This window comes from Peromyscus eremicus, chromosome 7 (genome assembly GCF_949786415.1).
Source record: "Peromyscus eremicus chromosome 7, PerEre_H2_v1, whole genome shotgun sequence".
In the NCBI taxonomy this organism is placed as follows: domain Eukaryota; kingdom Metazoa; phylum Chordata; class Mammalia; order Rodentia; family Cricetidae; genus Peromyscus; species Peromyscus eremicus.
This window is the reverse complement of record NC_081422.1, coordinates 58029656-58050886: the sequence shown is the minus strand read 5'-3', so window position 1 is coordinate 58050886 and position 21231 is coordinate 58029656. Positions and strand designations below refer to the sequence as shown.

General features: G+C 41.0%; 1 protein-coding gene across 12 annotated transcripts in view; it reads left to right on the top strand.

The window, feature by feature from the left end:
• Iqch (IQ motif containing H) overlaps positions 1-21231 on the top strand; it is a 184647-nt gene that overhangs the window by 85017 nt on the left and 78399 nt on the right. For all 12 annotated transcript variants that reach the window (XM_059268070.1, XM_059268080.1, XM_059268076.1 and 9 more), the window contains 3 exons: positions 602-668; positions 12751-12834; positions 16563-16738. In XM_059268070.1, the coding sequence (XP_059124053.1) occupies positions 602-668; positions 12751-12834; positions 16563-16738 (327 nt within the window). The remainder of the gene's footprint in view (positions 1-601; positions 669-12750; positions 12835-16562; positions 16739-21231) is intronic.

Genomic DNA, 21231 nt, shown 5'->3' with positions numbered 1-21231 from the left:
TAAGATGCACAAACTCTGTGATTGTTTGTGCAGCGTATTTTAGTCTTAACCCAGAGTCTGGCTTATATGCCTGAAAAATCTGTTGCAATTTTTCTATAAAAGAAAAGAAAATGCTTTTTTTTTTGTTTTGACTATGGAAGTTGTGTTGGAAAGTCAGTGTTCTAACTGCATTACCTTTTCTACACACACACACACACACACACACACACACACACACATATATACTACACACACACCTTCTGACACTTTAATTTGCTAGAAAAAATCCTCACTTGTCTACATTGCTGTCACCACTTTGTCAGAAAGTATTTAAGTTTGCAGACAGCCTTTTAATTAGTGCTCACAATTTCATTTATGTTTGCTTTCTCTTTTTTTCATTCATATTCTGTTAATTAAGTGAGCTGCCTCTAATCTTCCCCTGCCAGTAGCATCATGTAGCCACCTAATTAAATTAATTGGGGAAGATGTTTTAAGTATGTAATTAAATCAATTAATATAATTTATGCCTGGCTTAACTGTACAGTGGAAAAACAGCTGAAGTTTGACTAGATGAATCCACTACAGCTTCCTGTCACTGATCAATGCTCTTCTTGCTTTTCAGCATCTGGCAGCCAACTGGAGTCGCATCAGGACCTCCAGGAGGACTATTATCCATATCCCATCATTAGGTATAACACTTTTGCCTGCAAATCTATCAGCAACCTCTATTACCCACCACATTATGGCTCCTTGATTGAGTTCAAGGAAGGCCCCTTGTTTTATTCAAATTGGTCTCGGCAGGAAAATGTTCTCGACATGATGAGAGTAATAACACAGGGCCCTCGCTCGAAACGGCGTTTAATTTGGGGATTAAGCAAATAAAGTCATTATGTGGGGGCTGCTATTCAGTGGAGAGGTGATTTGCTGTAATTCGCTTTCATCTGTATGAAATGAACTAAAAAGTTGTATTTTTCCCCCTGAAATAACAGATAATGTTTTCGATCTTCTTTAATGATGGAAGAACACAGGCTTGTGTGTGTTGTTGCTGTTACGCCAATAAGCCAGGATATTGCTTGTACACTGTTTTTAATCAAATGTGCAGTCAAAATGATAAGCTACATTCTCTGAAATTATTTAGTTCTAATTGCGAGCAGATGGGATGTTTTATTTGCACCTAGGGCGCCTGAGCAAAAGGAAATGCTGTGTGAACAAGAATAATTAAGAAGTTGAATAGTGTTTTTTGCGCTTAAATAATCTGCAGTTTCATGTTAATTAGCACTAATGTAATTATTTAATTACATTTATGAATTGGGGAACTGAAAAGCTGTTGTCTGAAATGCAGTGGTAAAATAGGTGTGCCAAAATAACATGGGGAAATTCAGAAGTTTGTGCTGGAAGTTTGCTTCCGACATGAGTTGCTGCTGGTGTTTGCCTTTGCTGGCTGCTGGCTTTGCTTCGTGTTTTCCCTCTACCTAGACTGTTCAATTTCCTGAATGAGGTTGGATTTTGTTTACGCTGACTTAGTAGAGTTTTGACAAAAGCAAAACCCACTGGATTTCAATATTACCTATTAGTGCTTTGTTAAGTCCTTTTAAGTAGAGAAATACAGCCAGTGATCTAATGTAGTAAAACATTCCCTCAAATGTGGGAATTCCTGTTTGAATACTGGTGTGTGGTAAAGAAACATCACATCTAAATAGTAATATGAAAGAGAAATATTATAATTACTTCATAACTGAAACTAAGATTTTTTTTTTTAAAAAACTAGTAAAATTTAATAGTAATAAAGTAAACAGACCTTCCTAGATGATAGAGACGTGCTTTGCCCCAAGGCTTGTGGGAACTGGTGAGGAAACGCTGGCAGCGCACCAAGCCTTTGGTCTCGCTCCTCTGTGCCTATAACTGAGCCACGACAGATCCGAATCTGACCCGAACTCATGCTTTGCTTTTGCTGAGACTACTTTTGCACAAAATACGCTTGCACACAGAAATTACACTTGTAATTGATTACAACCCGAGAGGCTAATTGAAGACCCAATTAGCTGACTTGGGGCCTTAGAATAAGGTGCAAGAGCTTTGGCTTCTGCAACTAATTGTAGATTTGGCCTGTTAGTGTACAGGGGTCTCGTTTTGCTTTCTGTATTTTATTCAGAGTTAGAACCAGAAGTGGGCCCCTACCTTACAGTGTGGATAAGCACTCAGTGTCTGTCCCCTACCTTACAGTGTGGATAAGCACTCAGTGTCTGTCCCCTACCTTAAAGTGTGGATAAGCACTCAGTATCTGTCCCTACCTTACAGTGTGGATAAGCACTCAGTATCTGTCCCCTACCTTACAGTGTGGATAAGCACTCAGTATCTGTCCCTGCCTTACAGTGTGGATAAGCACTCAGTATCTGTCCCTGCCTTACAGTGTGGATAAGCACTCAGTGTCTGTCCCCTACCTTACAGTGTGGATAAGCACTCAGTATCTGTCCCTGCCTTAAAGTGTGGATAAGCGCCGGGCGGTGGTGGCGCACGCCTTTAATCCCAGCACTCGGGAGGCAGAGCCAGGTGGATCTCTGTGAGTTCAAGGCCAGCCTGGACTACCAAGTGAGTTCCAGGAAAGGCGCAAAGCTACACAGAGAAACCCTGTCTCGAAAAAAAAAAAAAAAAAAAAAAAAAAAAAGTGTGGATAAGCACTCAGTATCTGTCCCCTACCTTACACTGTGGATAAGCACTCAGTATCTGTCCCTACCTTACAGTGTGGATAAGCACTCAGTGTCTGTCCCCTACCTTACAGTGTGGATAAGCACTCAGTGTCTGTCCCTGCCTTACAGTGTGGATAAGCACTCAGTGTCTGTCCCCTACCTTACAATGTGGATAAGCCCTCAGTATCTGTCCCTGCCTTACAGTGTGGATAAGCACTCAGTGTCTGTCCCTGCTTTACAGTGTGGATAAGCACTCAGTGTCTGTCCCCTACATTACAGTGTGGATAAGCACTCAGTATCTGTCCCCTGCCTTACAGTGTGGATAAGCACTCAGTGTCTGTCCCCTACGTTACAGTGTGGATAAGCACTCAGTATCTGTCCCTGCCTTACACTGTGGATAAGCACTCAGTGTCTGTCCCTGCCTTACAGTGTGGATAAGCATGAGGTTATTGCACTTGTCATTTCCATAAGCTTCTCCCTCCTACACTCCACTTTTGACACCCCTCCAAAAAACAAACAAACAAAAACCTCCTAAGCTATCCACTCTGCAGAGATGTCGGACACAAAGGAATCTCCAAAGAAGTAAAAGTACCCTGCATAACAGTGTAAATAGGGCAGCACCAGGAATTCCAAATGTAAATCTCCTACCACTTCAAAGGCTTGGTGAATATAAACCAAGGGGAAGAGTGACCTGATCATAAATGTTTGAATTACAAAGCATGATTTTAAATTTATGATTAAATCTGTTTTCTTTCATATTGTCCATATGTAGTGTAAATAAACACATAATCAGTATGAGATCTCCACCACTGCATTTTTTTTGTTTGCAAACAACAGAAATACGAATTTTCAAGGAAAATTTCTAATCATGTATTTTTAAGAGACAAGAGCAAGCTCAGGTACATTCCCAGCAAAGCATGCACAGAGGCCAGCTGCGCTCCCACCTCGTGGAGAGCTTGTTTCTGCAGCCTCTGCTTCAGGTCTCCCGAAATGATTTTGGGATCCTAAAGTCAGTTGATAACCTTAAACAGTTGCCTCACCTACTCCACAGGTGCGGAGTTATATACATTTTTCCTTTTTAATAATATGAGGTACCCTTTTTTTGTTTGCCATTTTCCTGTGGGAATACACAAAGATTTCATACAGATACAAAATGGCTTCTTTGTCTCACAGGCCAGTTCATAAAAATGGAAGTGAAACTAGTTTTTCCTAAGTACATTGAAAAAAAAAATCAATCAAACAAAAATCCACCCAACCTATTCAGTATAATAATAAATTTGCTTCCAGAATGCAGGTAAGTTCAATTCACTAGTCAAAATCATTTGGGAGGGCCGTCAGGCTCGGGCAAACACTGCCAGCCCCTCTAGACTGTCTGGCGTCTTCCACCACGGGGCACTCATGGCAGGATCATTAGAGGTAATTACACCATGCTGCCAGCCAGGTGGGGCTGTCCTCACTCATCCGACCTCAGGGTGGAGTACTGGAAGGTGTGTAACACACTACTGTTGGAGACACTTGACTATCTGCTCTGGTTTTGTACCTAAAGCAGTAACTGCATTCTCCAAATACAGAAAGGATGGCCTCTTAGTGACATTTTTACTGCAAATACTAGAAGGTATTTTTAAATCTAGAGTTTGAAAATAGTAATATTATGACATTATATATTGCAGAGTAGCCTCCTTGAAAAGGAGAGTTACAAATTTGATTGACGGTTAGTATTTCAGGTAGTATTCTAGAAGTGACAGATATTTGTAGCTATTTTTAACCTACAAGGAAGGTGGAGCGCAATTGACTAATTGTCCACAGAAACTGATTGGCCTTGTAATTTCATAAGTAAAAAATGTAGGCTGATCTCTTAATTGGATATTGCATATTTTCATCATTTTTATTAATGAAATATAATTATAACAAAATAATCTTCTATGCTTCATAGCAGGAATAGAAAACTCGGTTCTATTTTAAGCATAATCTATCAGTCAAAGAAGAAAGAAGCACAACAAAGAATTCTAATTTCTCTAGAAAAAAAAGAGGTCTAACTAAACCTGCCACCTTGCACTGCTGGCGGTTCCTTTAATTCGGTTATCTCCTCCACTTTGAATGTATCCCTTGCACCTCTTTGTTACAGTACATCAACTAGGGCTATTCCTAAATCCAGTGGCATTTAAAAAATGTATTGCAATGAGGTGGGATGTGCCACGTAGTAAGCTCTGCGGTACCAGCTGAACTCTGGGGCCACTGGAGGCCAATCAGCTCCCATCATGAGTCTCCTCTCTCCCTCTCCTCAAAGGCAAATGGAAGGCACACTGAAGTGCTGGGCTTGCCTCCACGTAATCTTTTATTTATTGCCAACTGCCCAATTGATTTAATGTCTACAAATTACGTACACAGTTTTATTTTTTCCTCTGGACATTAGTTCAGCAAACTATTCTCAGCTTTAACACAATTAGGGGTCTCCAAAATATTCCATTCCAGAAACATTGTGAATACAGTTCTTGTAAAGTTCATAGACAACATTCTTCAGCTGCCCCCCCCCCCGTACTACTGCAAAAGCCTGGGGAAAAGATAAGAGGACTTTGGTGTGCACATGACCACAGGCTACCCCAAAGGCTGATGGAAAGTTTGCTTCCTAGCTGTAGTTACCTTCCTTCCCAACCCAGGAGCTGAAGGCAGAGTTCCCTTGTGAGCAAGGCAGGTAGACCACAACCACCACCAAGGGCACAGAGGAAGGTCAGTCTGTCCTGAGTCTCTAAGCACAGCACACCTCTCCACTCTCATTTTTCTGTTACCAACTCGAAGATTCAGTAGATTTTGATCCTTATACTTTGGGGCAAGAAGTTGGAACTTCCCTGCCAGTCTTCACTGGCTTCAACATATATTTTGGCAGGTAGTATGGAGTCTATAAATAAGCTATGGAAATGCCACACTAGGTCCTTATGTCAGAAAGCTGTACAGTCAAGATCTCTCTGATGGCTTTTCCTAGAGATATCCAGGTCTTTTAAGATAAGGCAAAGAACACATAAACATTTATTTTCTTCATAGCACAAACTAAAATTAAAACATATGTGTATTATCCATGTTGTATTAAGACAAGTAATCTAAGTCAATACTCATTCATAGGTTTGATCAGAACTGGCCAGTGATTCCATAATATGAAGATAAGCAGTCGGTCTTGAGCTGCCCAACACTGAACCATAACACATAGAAAGGGCACTGAAGTGGGTTCTAAGTGGCACAAGCTCACAGACTTTTCATTAACTGGATTAATATTATGATAGGCTTTAAAATAAATGTAATGTACTAAATTAAAATCTAATCTTTGAAACAGCCTTCACAATTGTCTTTAAAATATTGAAGTATGTTCAATGGTTCTCAAAATGATACTTGAAGATCCTAAGGAACTTTAAGTTAATTCTGTCTGTCATAATTTACTGTATTGACTGTAACACCAGCATTAAGGATGCAGAGGCAGGAGGATTGAAAATTTGAAGTCAGCTTGGGCTTCATAGCAAGATTTTGTCTCCCTTTAGAGAGGGAGAGACAGAGACAGAGAGAAAGGAGGAAGGAATGAAGGGAGCAAGGAAAGAAACTGAGAAAGTAAGAAACGAACTAATAAACCCATCATCAGTGTTGACTGTATATAAAAACAATAACCATTTTTTAAAAAGCATGGTTAGTTTGGTAAGTTTGCAGATCTCTTAACAGAACATGACTTGATTCTCAGGTTTCTGTATTCAGCCTGTTACCTGTGTTGTTTAGGTTGAAACATAGAAAATCTGACCCTATAGAGATGAAATGTTTGGAAAAGGGAAGAATGTTTTATTGTCTTTTCAAATAATTGTATACATTTTTCTCTGACTTTGGACTAACCTTAGCTGTGCTGGTGTTACATGTTGGCTTTAACATGGAGTCTGGGCACCAATAAATTCTCTATGTTTCAGGACTTACAGGGAATTGGTTGCCTTGAAAAAGGCAAATAACTTCTCAAAATCATTTTGAAAATAGTTTTGACCTTGTAGAGCCCCCAAAATGGTTTCAGTGCCCTCAGAGCCCCTGACATAATCTGAGATTCTAATGCTTTAGCTGGAACAACAGAAAATGCCATCTCTTGACAGTGAATCTGTTTGAGCACGTTTTAAAAACTTAGCAAATATACCTACTATTTTTATTATACCTTCATAATAATATCCTCTAATCTTTTTCTACTGTTTCCAAAAGACAACTATCCATTTTAACTAAACTGGCACTGCACATGTTATATAAATGGTTCATCTGGGGTCTCTCCCAACCTTTTGGTTCCTACTCCCTACTCTCTCAAATCTTGTGTTTTCATATTGGTCCAAGTCACTAAAACATGGCTGCAACCCGACTGTCTGTATCACAGGTCTCTGGATTATTACAAGACACTTCACAGTCATCTGTGAGGACTGTCATATAGAGCTTTTTATTTTTAACTATTGGAATGTCAAAGCTTTTTTAACCAATGGGAGCAGTTCCAGGCTGCCTCTGTAATGATGTCTGTCTTGCTCAGCTTCTACCCAACATGCTTTCTTGAGAGAAGAGAAGGAATGGAGTTACTAGTACAGCTGTTATAACATTGTGAGCCACTGGTAGGATGTGATGTGTTCAGCATCACCATTTACGGTTCAAAATGGGAAAAAGGCTGGAACTACTACACAGGATCATCTAACTTATATAACTTTTATATGGATGGCTAAACAAGTAGCTGGTCACCAGGAGTCCATCTTCCACTCCTCTTCCTTGAGTACCACTGTAAGGGAGAATGCTTAAAGAAAGGAGGAGCTTAAAGTCAACCACAGGGTAATCAATGTCATGTCACTGGCTGCTGCAATGGATGCCTTCCACAGAGGCACACCAGTCTGTCTCACACAGCCTTTGGCTGCATTCTTAATTTCTGGGGTTGTACTGAGAGATAAGCCGGTGCTAGAAGAAGTAGCCTTCGGGTTGCAAAGAAACAGTTGGCTTCAGCCGCTAGGTGTTTGTGGAAGCCTAGGGTTGGGGCAGGTGGAGAAAGCAGAAGTGGGTGCAGAGAAACCGCTGCCAGTAACCAACAATGGCATTACAGATTCAATAACAGACCGGAACTGAGGGGCAACTTTAGAGAGGCAGCTTACCAGTGTCCTTCTTAGATGTGGAGTAGGACAGTCATGTGCTCAACTACTTACTTGGGACAAGATGGAACATTCTATAAAACTGGGAATAGCTGGCCATGGTGGTGCACACTTTTATCCCAGCTCTCAGGAGGCAGATGTAGGCGAATCTCTGTGAGAGCTGGGATAAAAGTGTGCACCAACATGGCCAGCTCAAGGCTACCCCAGTTCACACAGGCCAACCAGGAATATATAATAAGACCCTGTTCAACAACAACAACAAAACCAAAACCACTGGGAATGGTTTGCAGGTGATAAAAATAGCTATAAGGAAAGAAACCAGGCTCCTCCAAGTGAAGAGGGAGACAGAGGACTCCTTTCAGCCACTTCTGGGTTTTTCTATGATGATAAAGACCCAGAAAATCTTACAAATCCCTCTTGTCATTCTTTGAACTTACCAGAAATTCTCTAGATTAGAGAACGCAATTGTAGAGTTGAAAGGCTGGGGGTGAAGAGAACACACGAGGAAAGGAGCTGAGAATTACATGACTAAGTCTTTTAGTAAGACCTTCAGGCACATTCTGTTCACTCAGTTGGCTGGATTCCTCAAGTGTCTGTTCTCTGGTCTATGGTCTTGTGTAGCTCGAGTTTTCCTGCCTGGCCCACAGTCAGGACAAATCTCTGTCACCTGCCAGTCCCACAGCCGCTCAGACCCGACCAAGTAAACACAGAGACTTATATTGGTTTCAAACTGTATGGCCGTGGCAGGCTTCTTGCTAACTTTTCTTACAGCTTAAATTAATCCATTTCTATAAATCTATACCTTGCCACGTGTCCCATGGCTTACCGGTATCTTCACATGCTGTTTCTCATCGTGGCGGCTGGCAGTGTCTCTCTGACTCAGCCTTCCACTTCCCAGCTTTATTCTCCTCCTTGTCCCGCCTACACTTCCTGCCTAGCCAATGGCCAATCAGTGTTTTATTGACTAATCAGCAACACATTTGCCATACAGAACATCCCACAGCAGTCTTGTTATAGGGCTGGAGTGATGGAGGAGTGAAGAGAGACGTAATATGAGTAAACAGCCAAGGAGCCGCACTGGTACCATTTGTAAAAGGCAAAGATTAAGCATACAAGAGAATGATAGTGAAAAGAGGCCAAGAACCAACGTGGAACACAGCAGAGTGGTAGGGTGGGGAGCTAGCTCAGCAGGCAAAGGTTTGCTGCATAAACACCTGGGTCTGCAATCCCAGCACCCACAGAAAAGCCAGACAGACTAGCACATACCTGTACCTCAAGCACTAGGGGAGAGATGGTGGAGACGGGTGCCTAGGAGTTCACTGACCACCCAGTCTAGCCAACACTGTGAACCACAGGTTCAGTGAGACCCTGCCTTATAAAATAGGGTAGAGAACAGCAGAGGAAAACAGCCAACATCAACCTCTGGCCTATGCCGCCCACAGGCACACACATATTGTACACAAACAATCACCATATACAAAGAAAGAAAATAAAGGAAAGAGAGAAGGAGAGAGGAGAGAAAGGAAGAAAGAAAAGGAAAGGGTATGAGACACAAGGGCCTATCATGAAAGAAACTGTATTCAGATAGATTTGTGGTTACAGTAATAATAATGTTCTCAGATTTAAATGAAGTTCCTTTTGAGAATTTAAGTTTGGCTCAGCTGAGGTTAGGAAATGCATATTAATGATGGGAACACTTAATGATTTCGTAGCATGTGCTAGGGATCTTGGCCCTCTCATCTCTCAGTCAAAGGTGAAAAGGAAGACAGGATGTCCGATAAGGGTGGATCTTAGTGGAAGCAAGGGAAGACGGACAATGTATAGAACTGATGTCCTAAAACAGAGCAAATAGAACCTGGAGAGCGCACTCAGCAGTGAGGAGTGTTTCCTGCTCCTGCAGAGCAGTTCAGTTCCCTGCATACATGGTGAGCAACTCACAGCCACCTGCAACTCCAGCTTCTGGGGCCAGACACCCTCTTCTGACCTTACACACGCATGCACGCACATGTACACACGCACATGCACACATGCACACACACATACATACACACACACATGTATGTATGTAATGCTTTTTTTTAATATAAATGTAGGATATTACAGTTGAGTGGCTCAGAAGTCTAAAGGGGACTGAAAGTTTCAGTAGAACTGTAGTTTTGGCTGGAGGCCTGATGGGAAAATAGGGTTCCTCTCAAACTTGTAGACGTTATCCACAGAATTCACAAAGGTTCTTGATCCCTTCTCTCCATTTTTAAGGCTGACAGCATTGCAACTCTGTGCCTTCCTTGTATTATCACATCCCTAACTGCCAACTCTTCTGCTTCCCTTCCATACTCTTAAGGATACCTGTCTTTTCAGGTGTAGCCAGAAAATGCAGGTCAAAGTTAACAACTGTATTTCCCTTTGCACATAGCCTAGCATATCCACAGATTCTGGCATTAAGATGCCTGCCACAAAAATAGGAAATTAATGTGGAAAAATTATAAAAACTGTTTCCCCTCCTATACTTCTCTGCTACCACTAGAGGATCTTTTCTTGTATGTTATGTATTTATATTGGTCATAAGAGCAAAATATGAAGTAGCTGAACTACATAAGAATTTACAGATTTAGGTGATCCTGGACAGAGCACCAATCCCTGGTTTCTTCTCTGTAACAGGACAGAGTTGAGACTGATGGCTTATCAGACCCCAGTGTTCCTATCTGACCTTTGATAACTATACCTTTGCAGTTATATTGAAGTATGATGTCTCATTGACACAGGACATGCTGCTTAACATCCCAAAGCCCCAGAATCCTTGCTGATGCTTGCCTGGTTAAGTCACCGTTGTATTTAACCTATGCTCCAGCATTGTTAGCAGTTTTCACCTGTTATCAACACCTATGCTTTGTGGATGTACAACACATAAAAATAAACTTAGCTTTAAAACAAAACAAAAACCTAACCCTGACTCCCTGGGGTTGGGGAGACGGCTCAGTAGTTAAGAGCACTTGCTGCTCTTCCAGAGGGCTCAAGTTCAGTTCTCAGCACTCACATCAGGCAGCTTACAACGGCCTGTAACTCTGGCTCCAAGGGATCTGATGCTCCTTCCTGGCCTCTGGAGTACCTGCATATATGTAACATACATAGACACACACATGCACGCATATGCATACACACTCTCACATAATAAATCTAAAAAATTGACTCCCAAGTTTTGCTTTATTGCTGATGTATACATTGCATGCCACTCAATGTCCATGTTGCTTATCACAGAATGTGTCCTGTGCTTTGGAAGTACAGATACCTCATAACATTAAAATACCTCATATTTTACACTACTTTGGAATTTCCAAAATGTCTTCGTATCTGTTACTTCATGTGATTCTCTATAACAGTGTTCTGAGATTGCTGACAGGAAATGGGCTATGCACAGGGATAAGTAACCATTTCTCATCGCTCTGTATACATGTTTAATATGCATCCCTGGTCAGTGGTAAAAGAGGTGCCAGGTAATTTGTTGGAAGACTGACGTCAAGCACGTGAATGGAACACACTTACTCACACACTGCACATGTGGCTACAAAGTGATGAAACATCTTTTACATTTTAAATTGGATCATCTTAACTAGAAATATCATGCTACCTTTTATCTTTACCTTTGAAAGAAGATGTAGTCATGGAATAGTCTCAGGCATGTTTTGAAATCACACTTTATTCTTTAAGCATTTCCCTTATCTTCTTATAACCTCAATATATATTATCTGCTAATATGTCTTTTAAGACATTTACCTGAATAAAGATAGATGTATGTAGATAGACTGATTGTAGATACACAAAATTATAAGTGTTACAATATCATAACCATGCATATAAATAACACTGATATTGAATCTACCTCTGCTCACTTTCATATGTGGAGTGGCTCTCTAAATGATTAGAGAAATTAATAGTCATTTTCTAAAATGACTCCAATCATCCATTGGTGCTTCTGTCTCTCTGATTCTTAGGTTCATGTTGCAGAAAAACCAAAGAGTGACTTTCAGATGAACTGTAAACCCTTTGCTTTTCAGATCAGCAAAGAGGCAGTTATCCGTGTTCATTTGGTCTGGATCCCTGCCGCCTGAATTGCAATAGTTTTCCTTATGCTGAAAAAGAAATGGCTGTCATATCTTGCATTCATCTATAAAGTCCCTTTTTCTATAGCAGTTACACACAGACATGTGTTTGGGCTCAGTAACCACAAGGAGGCATGGAAGCCTCTCTCAAAATGTTCCTGCCTGTGAGGATGCATGCCTTTCAAGTTCATGTTTGGATCCACTGTTTTAAGGCCTGACATTAGAGCAGAAGCTACTACTTCTTTCGCGGGCATTTCTGGGCAGTGGTAACACATATGTGTTTTTTCCCTCTGCCCCGTCTCCAGTAAAAACAAAAGGAACCACAGGACTTTCTTAGTATGGACAGAGTAAATGCCTTCACCTTTCTTGCCCTTTGAAGGTTAAAAGTTCTGACTGGGAGCAGAGGGTGCTTCTTTGATATGTGAGTTCTTAAGTACATGTTTCTGACAGTAAGGGGGTTGACTGAACCTTGTGTAGATGACTCTGGGATCCAACTTCAAAGTGCTGTATGATTTTAAAGCCACAACAGTCCCTTAAAACTGAGCCTAACATTTTCAGATGTCCTTCTGAACATTCACGTTAAATGGTAGACGTTTTCTCCATGCATTTGTAATCTTGACTCTCGGAGCTTTGTTGGTATTGAAAGAATAGGAACCTCTATTGCAGAACATGCTGTGTAGCACATCTTCTATGCTTAGTCCTTGAGAAACACAGACTGTGTTCTTAGGACTTTATTGTTTCTGCAAGATGCTGCAGAGGAGAAAATTTTTGACCCTAAAAATGCAGACTGTGACATTTTGAAATTCCCATGTGTGCTATATTGATGTGCTGTTTCTGTTTTGACACTTTGCCTTTTAGGATATGACCAGTCTGTGCGAGAACACGTTTCTGATTTGGACATACAGCAGAACATGCAGCTGGGGAGGATGTGTGACATCCTAGGTACAGTAAATCTTTTTACATCAATGACTGTCTGCAACTTTTGGGTAGATATTGGTAAAATATTTTTTCTTTCCTCTACAAGGAAAGAACTTATCTTTCTAACATACTTGCAAGGTAAATAATTATTTTGTTTAAAGTAATAGATTTACAGTGAAGTCAGTTTGAATTTTCAAATGTTTGAACAATTACTTGAATAGTTTTTTCTAAATTCTTTACTGACTAACAGTTTCTCTCTCAAATCATCTTGACTTATTAATTCCTTTCAGTGAATCAGGTCAAAACTCTCTATTTGTCAATATTGTCTATCCTGTCTTCCGGGCAAGGAGTGCAAAGAGTGGAGCGCTGTATTCTCTTTATAAGAATAAAAGGGAAGCAAAGGCAGGATCGGAGAAAATGTGGAGTGCCTTGTGGAGGGAATCCCTAGAAATCCAGGCTTAGGCAGATGGAGATGTCTTTGCAAATGTCAAGTTCGTACTGTTTTAGTCAGCCCTCAGCCACAGACTGGATCCAGGAGAGAAAAATACATGACTGCCAAGGCCAAGCTGCAAACCATGGCTGGAAAAACAAATATAGATTCCAAAGCATATACAATGAATCAAGTCAGTTTGTGAGGAACTGGTCCCAAATCAAGGGTTAAATAAAAAATTAGATCTTTAGAAGTTAATAAGAACTTCTTTGTCTTGTTAAAATATAATTGCTTTGGCCCTTATTTAAGCAATACGAGGAAGAATTTTATATTATCAATAGCCAACTTAGCTGGCTCCCTGGAATGACATACTTTACGTGATTCATAGATATTTCAACATCATTATTATTTTATAAATGCCATTTGGTAACAAAAATACATCGGTACTAGAAATTTACAGTGTCCTAAAATAATAATAGCATAATTGCTTTAATCTGTTATCTAGGCATCAGTGCTGTGTTTCAGCATTACACAACAAGCCCTTTAGTGATGTGAGATTGATTTGTTATCGCTGAGCTATTCAACTGAAAGCCTGGCTGGCTGGGACCACTGAGGTGCAGCAGAGGGCAGACTTTACTCTGATTTATTTGAATTAATTTTTTTCCTCAGCTTTTTATACACCCTTCTATATATAGTACAAGCCATCACAAAGGAGTGTTTTTATAGAAGTTTCTCATTATGGAAGAAAAAAGTGTTAGGCTACTATTTTCAATAATCCAATAATTCAGTCTGTACCTACAAAGAAAAATTTTGCAACTATGGTCATTTCTGAGAGACTGTGCCTTCTTCTAGCACATTATCATTCTGAAGCAGCAGTGTGACCACATAGCCTCTTCAAGAGGCTTAGTTTAGAGGTGGCTAGTGAAGGTAAAATTGCTTTCCTGTGAAATAAAATAGAAAAAGAAAAGGAGAAATGATAAATGATTTGGGAGGAAGAATAAAAGCCCTTCATTCTGTTAATTACTAGTGAAGGGTATTGGCTTTCCTGCTTATTCAGGAGGGAAGTAAAGATAATCTGATCACACTGCTAAGACTTGATACTGGATATCAGCTGTGATGTCAGGATGGCACTTTTCCCTTTCTGGATAAGTAAGAGAGGAACTGATTTTGACTACCAATCAAAGAAAGCTTTATCTTCTTAACAGCTCCTTTTTATAACTATCTGTCAATTAATTGTGTTTGTAGATTCACAGTGAACCCCAACTCCACTGGATATTAGAGTTAGTGATATGTATTGCTCTGACAGAAATGAACAAGAAAAGCGACATTATCAACTTGATTTCTTATTATTTGAAGCCTAGATATTTCTTCCCAAGTAAAATTCATCTTCTGTTACTATAGCTATTTTTGCTATTTATATCCTATTCTTTTATGCGTTTCTTAAAAACACACACAATAACAATGACAACACACATTTTGGCTTTTATACTCACTAGTTCAATTGGACACCAGTTTCTTCCCCAAAGTACAAGGCTAGCAATAACTAATGTGATCAGTCAGCAATTGGATACAAGTTACTCAATTACTTTCTGTTCAGCTAATTTATTTTGATGTTTATATGGCAATCTAGTTTCAAAATAAAATTGGAGATCTTAACTATTTACATATATGTAGCACCTCCTACCAGCCTTTTCCTGGATCAGTTTAAAAGCCACTCTGTCTCTATAGAGAGAGACTTCTCCTACCTGCCACGTATCTCACTCACTAAGTGAGTAAAACATTCAACCATCTAAATCTCTTCATTCTTCTGAACCCCAGCCAACCATGACCACTTCTTGAGTAATCCCTATGTAGTCTACACTGTACTGTGACCTGGAGGATATACAGAACTAAGGAGCTTGGAGAGTGCTGAGGGTGTAGCTCAGTTGGGAGAGTGCTTGCCTAGCATGTATAAAGCCTTGGGTTTGATCCCTAGCACTGAATAAACCTGACCTGGCCCTGAAACCTGCAACACCAGCAATTAGGAGGTGGAGGTGGGAGGATCAGGAGTTTGAGGCCAGACTCTGTTATATAGTGAGTTAAAGGTCAGCCTGGGCTACATAAGACCCCATCTCAGGGAAAAATATGAAAAAGGAGCTTGGATTGATAGATTGAAAAATTATCAGAGACTGGAGATGACACTACTTCATCATATTAAATCAAGGAATTGATCAAAAGGAGCTAGGTACAAAGGGCATGGCAGTGAGTTACTGTTGGCTGTACCATTTGGTCAACACTTCTGTGTGCCAGATACTGTACCAAGAATATTTTTTCTTTCGTTTAATACTCCAGAACTCTATACCTAGGTGATTCAACCCCACATTTACAAATGAAGAAACCAATGCTTAGAAAAGTTAAATAATGTGCCCAGGGCCCTAGAAAGCTCAGAGGAGGGAGGGCTGGAAGTGTCACCTTGGCTCCCTCCTCTGAGCTTCCCTGAGTACCTGGTCTGACCTGTGTGTTTGGAATGGTTGCTGCCCAAAGACATTTCTCAGTCACTTTGATCCCTAGATTTCCTGGAGTGTTGAGCCAAGTGCTTTGGGTTCCTGTTTGTATCTAGATTAGTCAGTTATTTTATGAATGAATTAATAGCTCTATCAGCTGCTAATTTACATCCATGTGCCCTTAAAATGTTCTGCAGCACTGAGTGAATGATCTCATCTCACTCTTCCATTGGGACTTTTTCTATGTGTGTATTACGAACATCTTGAGGAAAAAAGCAGTTGAGGCAGTGTTTTCCCTGGACCAAGAATCACTAGATGTGCTACTGAAGCAAAATAGTCCTCTCTGGGGCTGGAGCTGTGATAGGGTGGTTCCTGAAGGAATCATTGCTGGTCATAATCAGCCCATTTATTCTGTCAAGACCTTCCCTGGACTGGCCCTGTCAAATCCAAGCAGAGAATGCCATTGAAATTTCATCAGCTTCCTAAAGTTAATAGCTCGGCTTTATAATTTGCTGGCCTGAATGGAATACCTTCCCACCAGTGATAAAGGGAATGGTTTAGTTAATCCCTGTGCATTATCTGGAAGTTTACTTCCACGTTCCCTCGCAGTTATCTGCATTTTGTTGGTGGCAGTATCTTCTTTTCTGTAGAGAAGTGATGACGTGCAGAAGGGCTGCTTTCGATTGCTGAGACACATGCAGAGCCCATCTAAATTCACTTTGCTGTGGCTTTTGGATATGCTCTTTGTTTTAAACTACTGTAACATCAATTGGATGCCAGAGTTCATCATGTCATTTACCTTTATATCAGTAATTAACATTGTGCCCATTATTTCTCAGATGCCAATGTCAATGTCATCTACATCTGCTCTCATCCCATGAATGATGAGTTAAAGCTATACTACAAAAAACTCTTGAGTCTACAAGCAGCTGTCGTCTCGGGGAACTATGAGGATAGGAGTGACCTGCAGAACAGGTTCAGAATTATCACCCCTGAAGCTGTAAACATCTTCACTGTGAGTTTGTCTTCTAATTACTATGGCTTCAGGGATGCAGTAAAATTAAATTGGAAATTTTATAACTTGCAACGCTCTGGTACACATCAGTGAAATATTATTGCAAGTTTAACAGCTTTGCTGATTAGACTACTAGTTGGACTGTAGGAAATAAATACCACAGTTTAACTTTCAAACTTAGCTGAGCTGCCCCTGCCCAGTTTCTCTGTGGCAGAAGCCTAATTGCAGCTACTGGGAAGTATAATCAAATAGGTAGATTTATAACATTTATCACTCCTTTTTCTTAATTTATGTGGAGTTCACCAGGACAGTAAAAGTCTGGCCAGGCCTATGCAGCCATAAAACTACTCAGGGAGAGAAAGTGGACCAGGGCCCCAAATTTCTGCCTTTCCCACAGGTACTCTTTGTTACTTTCATTCCTTTGGGGAAGTGAACCTGATGTTCATATCACATGGTTCTGTATGAACAAGGTTCACATTTTAACATACTGATTTTTAATGGATAGAATGTACAAGATTCATATCTGTACAAGAGTTACTAAGAAATTAATGGAACCAGGAAGGCAGAGTTCTAGTCAAAGGCAGTACAACAGATGATTTGAAGAGGACTTCTCTAGGGTTTTTTTTTTTTTTTTTTTTTTTTTTTGGTTTTTCAAGACAAGGTTTCTCTGTGTAGCTTTGTGCCTTTCCTGGAACTCACTTGGTAGCCCAGGCTGGCCTCGAACTCACAGAGATCCACCTGCCTCTGCCTCCTGAGTGCTGGGATTAAAGGCATGCGCCACCACCGCCCGGCGACTTCTCTAGGTTTTAAAAAGAACTTAATCTCCCCCCCCACACACATTTTATTATCTAATGGGCTACCAATTTTGAAGTTTGTTTTAAAAAAAGAAAGAGTGCATTTGCTAGTAGATAGCACTCTCCATTTATAAATGAGGAACACCATAGTGAGCTCTCTACATACCAGACAAAGTGGTGGCAAGGAGGGGGATTAAACCCCAGCAGGGCTGCAGGGGAGGCATGCTGCTTTGTCTATGCTCAGCATCTTCTGCATCCACTCTCTTCTCTCATTAGAGGACACCTCAGTGTTCCTGATAGTGTTCTGCTTAGCTTTGCTTCATTGTCATATCTGGTTGTGGAAAGGGAGGACAGGTACAAACTATCACAACTTACTTATACTCTTGGGGTCTTTCATATCCTCCATCAAAAGTAGGGATCTCTGGTGCTTCCTGGCTATCCCATGCCCTCAATGGCAATTGATGTAGATGTTAGGAAGCAAAGAAGAAAAACACCAAAACCCATTTGTGTTTAGTTAAACTGTTGATATTCTCAGAGCCAGAAACTCAAGCTAACACCTGCTAGCTGCCAGTAAAGAGCGTGTGCGCATCTGAAATGCCTGTAGACACTGAGAGGTATGGGCAAGGAAGGGGATTTATGATTAGGAGAGTAGGTAAAGTAACATTTCTCGGACTCTTAGCATGCATTTTCTTGTTTGAGCCTCACAAAATGTAGCAACACAGAAATCATTGCTCTCCTTTTATTGCCGCAGAAACCAAAACTCATTTTCTAGTTCAGTGTCCCTGGTAGGGCCAGATTGTGAACCAAAATCTGTCTCCTCTAGGTCACTATTACACATGGGAATGACTGTTTTGTTTGTGGATGACCCAGTGGCCTTGGGCAAGCCTCCTGAGCTCTCTTGTCCTCTGTTCTTCATCTATGAAATGGGGTGATGGATTGGGTAATTCCAAAGTCCTCTCCAAGTCTATAGTCCTCACTCTGAGAAGGTTGCCCTTGCAGTGCCCTTTCCCGCTTCCAGGCTAGGGCCAGGCAGCTGGCACCCTTGACAGCCTCAGCTCCAGCCTGTGCAGGTCTACATCTTGGTGAGCAGAAACAGGTAGGCAAGGTTTGAAGTACTTAATATTGCTGCTTGGAGCTTAAATTCAAATGATTTGAGTGATTAATCACTCATAGGCAATCAACTTTTTAAAACACAGAAATTAAACCCTCACTTTCAAACCGGTTCTGTGCCTGTTTAGCTATTGCTTTCTCTCTTTTTAATGGGTCTGGGAGATGGTGTCAGTGCTGATTTTCATTCAAATGGATGGCTTTGAGGAGAGTTCTTAAAGCGTGCCAAAAATCTGTTTGTGCATCTCTCCAAGTTACTCTGTAAAACTAGACTTTGTAATGGTAAGTGTGCTTGTATAAAAGTCATCATGTCTATTTTGGAACATTTTAATGTTTATGAAGACATTCTAAACAACTGTCTTTGTCTCAGGTCAAAAATAAGAAATAAGTGGTAGTAAAAATGAATGTAGCCACGAGGAAGGGCATTAGGAACATGCTAGATCTTTGTCATCCATGGTTCTTTGCTATCTGGAACTGGTGATGCTGAGTTTCTCTAATGGCCTCACAAGACCTAAGGACAGTAGCATGTCGTCTGCCATCACTTACGCACATTTGAATCTTTATTAAACACATACTGAAGATGATATGAGGGTACCATCATGCCTGAAGACTAAGGCATGCCCAGAAAGACATGGAGCTAGAGAGAATACTTGTTGACAGAGATACATAAATCTAGAGGAGATGGAAATGTGCCCTGGCTGGACATGTCCTCAGAGCCTGAACTTGATTGCTGTACCTGCTTTCCCCTCTTTATAGTCCATCAACCCACAGGCCTTCACTTCTCACTGTGTAAGATGAGCAAAACAAGTGTGGTAACTGTAACACACAACCGTGTTAATGGTTCAAATCCTCTACTTTATGGTCAGAGCTGTGTGACTTTGAACAAATCATTCATCTCATAGCAAGGACTGTGGTGTGGATCAGATGAGAGATGGGGTGACAAAGACTTTGAACTTCTTTTTTAAAAGTTTAGTTTATTTTTGATTTTGTATGTGTGCATGTGTAGGTGCTCATGGAGACCGGAAGAGGTTGTTGGATTCCCAGAGCTAGAGTTGTTGTGAGACACCTGTTGTGCTGGGAACTGAACTTGAGTCCTCTGGAAAATCAGCAAGTGCTTTTATCCATTGAACGGACTTTCCAGATCCAGCTCTGAGCTTCTTAATCGTCAGATACCCTATTGTAACTCAAGTCAGCAGCTCTGGATGTGCTTTCTTTGTGTCACATTTCCACACTGAAGTGCTTGTGGGGAAAGGAGAGCAACTGAGTGAGCGGGAGGCTAGGTGATGAACAAGCAGAGCTGACCACACACAGTGCCAGCATTCGCTGGTGGCCAATGGAACGCCGGCTGGCCTAGAGCTGCTCTCTGGGAAGTGCCTCTGAAGTGTGGACTGACATTATGCTAGCAAAGGAATACTGTATGGACCAAGGAGGCTTAGACTTAAACTCCTGGCTTGGAGGAGGGGTCCAATAGTAGATTATCTAATTTTTCTCAGAGGATCTCTGGGTTTTTCCCTTTTCTTACTGTGGTAAACTATGCACAAGATAAAATTTTGCCATCTCAGACATTTTTAAAGGGACAGTTCAGGAGTGTTAAGTGCATTCACATTGTACATGCGTTACTACCATCTACCTTAGAACTTTCCTCGTCCCAGCAGAAGCTCTGGACACATTCCATAATAAACATGGAAGCGCTCTGGCTGTACTTAGGAATTCTTTCAGAGATGGAAGGACCTTAGAGACTTCTGTCCAACCTCTCACTTGAATATAAGGAGCTGAGTTTCAGAAAGGCAGAGTGTTCTGTGCCCCAGCTTCTTAACTCCGGGTTGCAAACCAAATGTGAAGGCTGTGAAAATGTTTTTCAACATTCTATGACCAACAGTTAATTCAAAATCAAATCCGAATGAATCCAACACATTTTTGTTTATGTCACATGACACAAATGTTCTGTAGCCTCAGTTCTGACCATACAGCTTGTACACTTTGCATTATACATGCCTTCGTGGCAAACAAATTTCCATTGAAATGTTGCTTGTGGTTTTTATGTGTATGAGTGTTTGGCCTGCATGTATGTCTCTGCACCACATCTGTACCTGATGCCCACTGAAGCCAGAAGAGGGCATCAGATCCACTGAAACGAGAGTTTCAGGCACTTGTAAGCCACCATGTGATTGCTGGGAACCTAACCCAAGTCCTTTGCAAGAGCAGCAAGTGCTCTTCAACCCCAAACATTGCCAACTAACACTGCCTAAAACACCTCTGCTCAGCTGTAGACTATGGCATATTATGAATTGCAGTGTTTTTACTCCATGTCACAGGGTTTCTATTGCTATGATGAACACCATGTCCACAAGCAACTTGGAGAGGAAAGGGTTTATTTCATCTTAGAGTTTATAGCCTATCCTGAAGGAAAGTCAGTGCAGAAACTGAAGGCAGGAACCCGGAGGGAGGAATTTGAAACAGAGACCATTGAGGATTGCTGCTTACTAGCTTGCTTTCTATGACTTGCCTGACTTGCTTTTTTCTACAACTCAGAACCACCTGCCCAGGGGTGGCATCACCCCTAGTGAGGCAGTTGTGTGCCACCATGTGATT